The 7,578-nt window shown below is 34.8% G+C and overlaps 1 protein-coding gene across 1 annotated transcript; it reads left to right on the top strand.

Annotated features, from left to right (window-relative positions):
• Positions 1-288: 288 nt before the first annotated feature.
• On the top strand, positions 289-7,120 carry nup35 (nucleoporin 35). Its single transcript, XM_051904641.1, has 9 exons — positions 289-457; positions 801-962; positions 1,072-1,199; positions 2,296-2,350; positions 2,430-2,565; positions 2,718-2,787; positions 2,874-3,002; positions 3,115-3,270; positions 6,379-7,120. The coding sequence occupies exons 1-9, from the start codon at positions 445-447 to the stop codon at positions 6,454-6,456; spliced, it is 927 nt and encodes a 308-aa protein (XP_051760601.1). The 5' UTR covers positions 289-444; the 3' UTR covers positions 6,457-7,120.
• The last annotated feature ends 458 nt before the right edge of the window (positions 7,121-7,578 follow it).

Raw genomic sequence — 7,578 nt, 5'->3', positions numbered from 1 at the left:
ACTATATTGTATTCAATAAAATGCATGCATAACTAGCCTCTGTGGAACAACAGTGTCATCTACAGATGAGATAGTGTAAGAACCTGAAAAATGTAAATACAGTGATACAATATTTTACAGGTTCATCTTTTCGTCTGTGTTTACAACATAATATATAAGACAATTAAGAGAAAATGAGAGAAATTGATACAGTGACTAAAAAGAGTTAGATTTAAAACAGGTCTTAAGATTATTTTTTTTAAAAATGTGAAACAAAAAAATCAGTTTCACGTCTTTTCCTGAAGGGGCGCACGCTGGTCTCGTGAAAGCGGAAGTGGAGCGCGTTGGTGTCGGCTTATTTGAACACGCGTAATTTCCGCCTGGTTCAAAAAATTTTTGCACTCTTTTTTATTTGTCAAAGCAGGGCTAATCTTTTGTCCGAGGCGGCCGTGTTAGTGACCCGGTATGGACATCCAGAGTAAGTTTTTGTGCTTTACTCGAGTCCTGTGTTTGTATGTTGATGTCTTTTATGAGTTTGTAGAAACGTGCGTAATGTGGCTGTGCTAATATGACCAGTAGCTACATTACAGTGAAGGCATGTGTTTTATAAGCTTTATAACAACTAATGCGATATCAGTATATGCCGGTATTTCATATTTAATGTAAAGTGACAAACCTTTGAAAGTGCCTTTTGAATGATTTGCGTTTATTTATTTATGTGCCCGATTGTCCGCACCTAGCTGTTAAATGCAAATATATGTTCTAGATAGTTTGTAGGAAGTATTCAACTATTGAAAACACTTTCTGATGTCTCGTAACAGGTATTGAACCAATGACACTTGGGTCCCCTACTTCCCCCAAGCCTGGGGCTCAGTTTTTACCTGGGTTTCTGATGGGAGACCTGCCTGCTCCTGTCACACCTCAACCTAGGTCTTTTGGGTTGACAGGAGGTGGGGCAGAAACGAGGTCTCCTCTTCTGGCTGGTAAACACTTATTATTCTTTGTGTTTTGCTAATACCATAAGGACTTCTGACTTCTTTTTACACAGCATAAAAGTTACTTGGTAAGAGATTTGATCCTGTCTTCCATCAGGTGGGTCTCCGCCACAGCCGGTGGTCCCAACACCTAAAGACAAGAGTGGAGCCCCTCCAGTCAGAAGCATCTACGATGACCTCAACGGCTCCTGTGTTGGAATGTCACCTCTTGCTGCTCGCAAACAAGTGAGAAGAGCAAACAAACTCATAGATTTTAATTTGAGACTGAAGCACATATCCTGTGTTTACATAAGAACACAGAGAGACATTCAATTTATCTTGCATATATTTTTTTTTTAACTTTAAATCAATATACAAATTAAAATTACTTGACTTTCAAAGTCAGTAGTGAGTACTGGTATTGTGTAACATTAAATATTGAATGAATAATACTGAAAAGAAATGATCAACCCTAATCTGATATATCATGTCAATTTGAAAATGTTATTTAAGAAATTTGGTAGTTAAAAGATATTGGGTCGCATTCACTAATAATTGCATGGATTATACATATTTATACACACAGGAGAACTTTTCATTAAATTTACTCCTAATTCACAACGTGCATACGCACATGAACTTGTTCTTAACATCATTCTAATGTTAATGAAGTTGTAGTATTCTAAATAAACAACTGTGTGCCCAAGGTTAGTCATTTGGGGGGGGAAAACACAGCCAAACAAACTCCATATAAAGGGTTTCCTTTACAGTCTTTCGTCACTCTCAGCAGACATGCGGCAAGATCCTTGAGCAATGTCAAGAGTGTCATCCTCAAAACCAGTTCAAACACAGTAAACACCAATTATACAGATCAGACTACAGACGTTTGGTTAGCCAGCTGTACATGCGTGTATATGCATTTTTTTTTCTTTCTTTTTTTTTTTTTGCAGGGGAGCTTCACAGTTCACACACTATAACACACTTTTTACTTGATATTTTACTGTATATGTTGAAATATATTTAAGATGAAATATCTAAGTAGAAAAAATTTAATCTTAACAGTAACATTGTTATAAGGCCACCCAGAGTATGTAATTTGTATGTATGTGTGGTCTCACACATTTCAAAATGAAAGTTATTAGTGAAAAGTTTCATACACAGATTTCACACACAAATTTGTGTGTATGCACGGTTAGTGAATGAGACACAGTGTTTTGAATACGATTGCACAGATTTAGCAATTACACACTTAACATTTAATTTATAACTAATGTAAGAGAAAGGTTTGAAAGCATTTTGTTAATCAGATTTTGTCCTTGGCTTATAAATTTGTTTTTCACAGCCATTTTCTGGAGTGCACACACCATTGTCTGGTCTACCAGGGACACCAGGAACGGGTAAATATAGTTTGATTACTTATTAAATGAAGTTTCCTGCCAAAAAATAGATTCTTAGTGTCTTTTTTTTGTTCTATAGTCTCTAATTTGTTTAGCCCCGCGGGTCAGCAGAGGAAAACAACGCTTTCCCCAGCTCAAGTAGATCCGTTCTTCACACAAGGAGATGCTCTGTCCTCTGACGACCAGCTAGATGACACCTGGGTCACAGTGTTTGGGTGTGTGGGTTTTGTCTTAGTGTTTTAAAAAAAATTTATTTATATATTTATTTTATTGTGCTTTTATTTTTCTTTACAGTCCTATTAAGTAATTCATCCTATTCTGTTGTCTACATATGACATAAAATTCTTATTTGTTTGTTTGCACACAGCTTCCCTCCAGCATCGGCTTCATACATCCTTTTACAGTTTGCACAGTATGGAAACATATTAAAACATGTAGTAAGTACAGGCCAGGTTTCATCATTGCAGTTTGATTTATATATGATTTGTAACTGATAAAAATGGATGTTACTTATCATTTACAGATGTCTAATTCAGGAAACTGGATGCATGTCCAGTATCAGTCTAAACTGCAGGCACGGAAAGCTCTCAGTAAAGATGGAAAGATATTTGGAGAAGCCATAATGATTGGTGTCAAACCATGTATCGATAAGGTACAAGCACAAAAGCAATAATTTCCTTGTGAAAACGAGCGTGGTGGATGGAAGTGTCCCTGCATGTAATAATTGTAACATTAATAATGTTACGTTGTATTTTTTTTGGCAGAGTGTAATGGAGAGCTCAGACAAGGGCAGTACTTCCATTTCTGTGTTCACGCCCCCAGTGAAGGCTCACGGCACCCCCAGTCACCCTGTATCAACTCCCCGATCTGTCATGAGACCCCTCAGTGCCGCTTACAAAGCATCCAGCAGTGACTATCAGGTATAGTTGAACAAATTCATTAATATAAAACTATCAAAAGCAGCTTTTAAAATAAATGAATAAATGCATTTAAAGGGATAGTTCACCCATAAATGAAAATTATCCAATGATTTACTAACCCTCAAGCCATCCTAGGTGTATACGACTATCTTCTCTCAGACGAACACAATCGGAGATATATTTATGTATATATATTTAGTTTGGCTTGAGGGTGAGTAAATCATGGGATAATTTTCATTTTTGGGTGAGCTATCCTTTTAATGATGTCAGTATTTTGTGTAAAGAGGAGCAGTTTATCGCATTTGGGAGCAAAAGATTACGTTATAAAACTACTCACAGAAACTCAAAAGTTTACCAAAATAAAGGGTTGTAAATTAATTAGGGCATAAATATTAATAAAATGGTAACACTTTACAGTAAAGTCTCATTAGTTAACATTAGTTAATGCATTAATTAACATCAACTAAGAATGAGCAGTACATTTGTGACTAGGGGTGTGCAGTGGAGACTTGTATATTTGTATCTGAAACAATCTCAAAATTATTCGTATCTGTATTCGGATAAAACCGAAAGTGGATGGGGCTTTAACTGGAAGTTCTTAAAATTACTTGAAGACCATTTTAAATGTAATTCTGTTCACTTTGTAGTTATAATTTAAAAAATAAGCCTGTATAACTTATTTTTTTAAATCATAACATTTACTTAAATAACTTCTGTTTGTCAGAGCAGGTTGTAGGCAGTGCTTCGAGATGTTGTTAGGTTGTGCATTAGGTGACCTGAGTTCGAGTTAGGGCTTTTCGAATATTCGTCAAATTTAAAGTAAAATTCCACATTCGAATGCAAAAACTGTGCATCAGGCAATGGCGCACGAGATGCGATGATGTTGTTGCATTTTAATGTTTTTGTTAGCCTATCCAATTTGAACCCACTAGATGTGGCGCTAGAAGCAAAACATCGCAGAAATGAGAAGATCTCGGTTACGTCAAAACCATAACCAAGCCGTTCACACACAGAACACATTTTCTGTGCTGCTTTTCCGATGTTTTCTATGTAAACATGCGCTAGACTGACATATTTGACAGTTGCACTTGCATCTCACACAAGAGAGCCACATGTTTAGAAAGCAATGTAAAGTTCAACTTTAAAAAAAAAAAAAAAAAAAAAATCTTGACTTTGTGGGGTTTTTTTTACATTCCACTGCATGTCATGTTTTTAAATGCCAAAAAAGTACTGTGTGATCGGCTCTTTGCATAAACAATTATGAACATAACAGCATCATGCATTTAAGCGGTTTAATACAATTTATGAAATTATATTGATTTTTAAATGATAGTTTAAACGTTATGCACAACAAACAATTTAATTCAGTGCATTAACATTTTGCTCATTGTGCCCTCTCGTGGCCTCAGCAGACAAGCCAAAACTTTCTTTTCCCTCTAACTGAAATGATACCTTTTAAATGGATAGTTCACCCAAAAATGAAAACTGTCATAATTTACTCATCCTCAAGTTGTTCCAAACCTGTATAAATTTCTTTGTTCTGCTGTACACAAAAGGAAGATATTTGGAAGAATGTTTGTAACCAAGCAGATCTTGCCCCCCATTGACTACCATAGTTTTTTTTTTTTTTTTTTTTGGACTATGGCAGTGAATGGGGGGCTTTTGTGTTCAGCAGAACAAAGAAATTTATATATGTTTGGAACAACTTGAGGGTGAGTAAATGATGACAGAATTTTTGGGTGAACTATCCCTTTAAGTATAAAATACGAATTTATTTTTTCAGACATTTTGACAGCCTTAATTCGAGTCCCGGGCCGGCTCAGGGACCTTTCCTAAATAAATATTTAAATATCTTCTAATTAAAAAAATAATAATATGGCAGCACGGCTATTTGATTTGCAATGGTGCTGCTCTCATTTCATTCATTCGTGTATCATATTGTACAAGGTTTAAAATAGACATATCAAATAGTAGAGAGTGTCTATGATGCAGTGTTTTAGTTGATATTACTCTCTTGCCAAGCTCTGATTTCTGAAAGATGCACGGAGATGGCAATGTGACTATTTGATTTGCGCTCATTTCATTCATAGTTTACACTCATTCACTTCACACACTCATTACTGTAGTGATTTTAGAGGTTTCTGTAGCCTATAATTTTGTGCTATCCCCTATCCCACCTGTTATCCAGCAAACATGAGGAATGACTGTGTCTGAGTGACCGTGTCTGATGAATTTTTTTTTTTTCTATTATTCGGTAGAATAAATTATTCGTTTTAAAGCTATGATCCATGCCTTTCCGAATAAGGTATTCCATTCAATAATATTAACAGCAGAGATGGAAAGAGTACTGAAAAAATACTCAAGTAAAGGTACCATACTTTCCAAAAAATGTAGTGCGAGTAGAGTAAAACTACTTGTCCAAAAAAAAAAAAAACTAGAGTGAGAGTAAAAGTGTAGTTTATTTAAAAGTGTTCATGAGTAGTGAGTACCTAGCTGCGGATTCCACACCTACACTGCAATTAAAACATGTAGAAAACACTGTACATACTGTAATTCACATTCTCTTTTGCTGTTTTTCAGAAAGAATGAATTCCATAACAACAGGGAAATACTATTACAGAGATGAAAAGATGGAAAAGTTACTTTCAGTACACTCATCAACATTTTAAATAATTTATAAAAAATAGATTTAAAAAATAGAATAGATAAATAGATCACCGAGCAAGCTATTGTTGCTCATAAAATATTAATGTTCAGAACAGTACAAAAAAAAGTTTTGATAGCACTCGCTACTTGAAGGCAGATTGTATGAAATTGATCAAAAAAAAAAAAAAAGGTTATAAATGAGCTGTAGTTTTGAAATTAACATTAACTTAAGCCTCGTTCAGACTGTCCAAATCCGATTTTTGTGCATATCCGATTGGAATCTGATCATATTTAGTAAGTATGAATGGCAAAAAAAATCACACAAAATGTGTCTAGATTTACAAATGTTATTATATCTTATGAGTTATAGGATGAAACTGAAATGTGGTGTAAGGAACAACATTCAAAAAACAATTTGTTCCTTTTTTTTTTTGTTTTTTGTTTTTTTGTTCTTATTTATAGGTTGTATCAGATCAACAGACACCAAAAAAGGATGACAGTTTTGTATCGAAAGCAATGGAGTATATGTTTGGATGGTAATGTTTCACTCATGGGGTCCTGATGAAAAAGCTCTGAGACCATCATCAGCCACTGATGTGTTGACATTGCTCTAAAAACTGACACTGGGGTTTTCTGAGCACAATTATTGAGTGAATACAAAAGCACTTTATCTCTACGTTTGCGGACTAATTGACTTAACGTGCTGTTTTACTGAAGATGGACTCTTGAGTGTTTCACTTGGACCGCTTTCAGCTGATGGGTTTGAAGTTGTCTGCTTTGGAGTTAGTCCCTCAAGTCTGTCCTCAAAATCATACAGATTTAACAACTTAATTGTGAGCATTAAGTGTTTCAGGTCTTAAACATGCCAAAAGAGGGTTCTGCTGGTAATTCAAGGATCAAATCATGACACTCCCTCACGGGACCCTATTGTACAAAATCTGAAATTCTTACTTGACATAATTCATGGTTATGTTCTGCTTTATTGATCTCATAAGAATATCATTGACACCTTCAGCATTTTGAGACCAAGGCCTTAATCTACAATTTAACCATCTTTTCATTGGGTTATGTACCTCTGTTTTTAGGTTATTGTGGGTTTTCACTAACTTTATCAATTATTTTAATAGGACGGAAAATCCATTTTTTAGAAATGTCTGGTTTTGAAAATGCTTTTTCTCTTTAATAAACACTGTCTGACTAGAAACTGCTGTTTGTTTTTTTCCTAAGTAATGTATTAAAGGTACACTAGGTAACACTTTTCGGACATGGTGAGAACTGAGGGATTTGAAATGTTGTAAAAGTGATGCGGAGATGGTGGTTTTTATTACTCAACAGGTGAGTAAGGAATTTTATTGAACAGATAAATTGCCATATGTAGCTCTCTAACAGAGTTCATTGTAAAGCTTTATCTATTGTAAAGGGTCATATTCATCTGCGCTGTCACACAGAGCCTTAGCGCAACCAAAATAATGTTCTATTTCTTATTAAAATAATATTTCAAAGTGATTTCTGTTTTTTTTTTTTTTTTTTTTTTATCAAACAATATAAAAAATGTATTTACCTGTTTTAGAAACATTTCGGTAAACGCTGTTAATAGTGATTAAGTGGAAAGGGGAGAAAATTACATTTTAAAGCATCCATGTGAAAACAAACCTGAAAAGA

Source organism: Ctenopharyngodon idella, chromosome 9 (genome assembly GCF_019924925.1).
Source record: "Ctenopharyngodon idella isolate HZGC_01 chromosome 9, HZGC01, whole genome shotgun sequence".
Classification (NCBI taxonomy): Eukaryota; Metazoa; Chordata; class Actinopteri; order Cypriniformes; family Xenocyprididae; genus Ctenopharyngodon; species Ctenopharyngodon idella.
The sequence above is the reverse complement of the archived record's forward strand: the minus strand, read 5'-3'. Positions and strand labels throughout refer to the sequence as shown.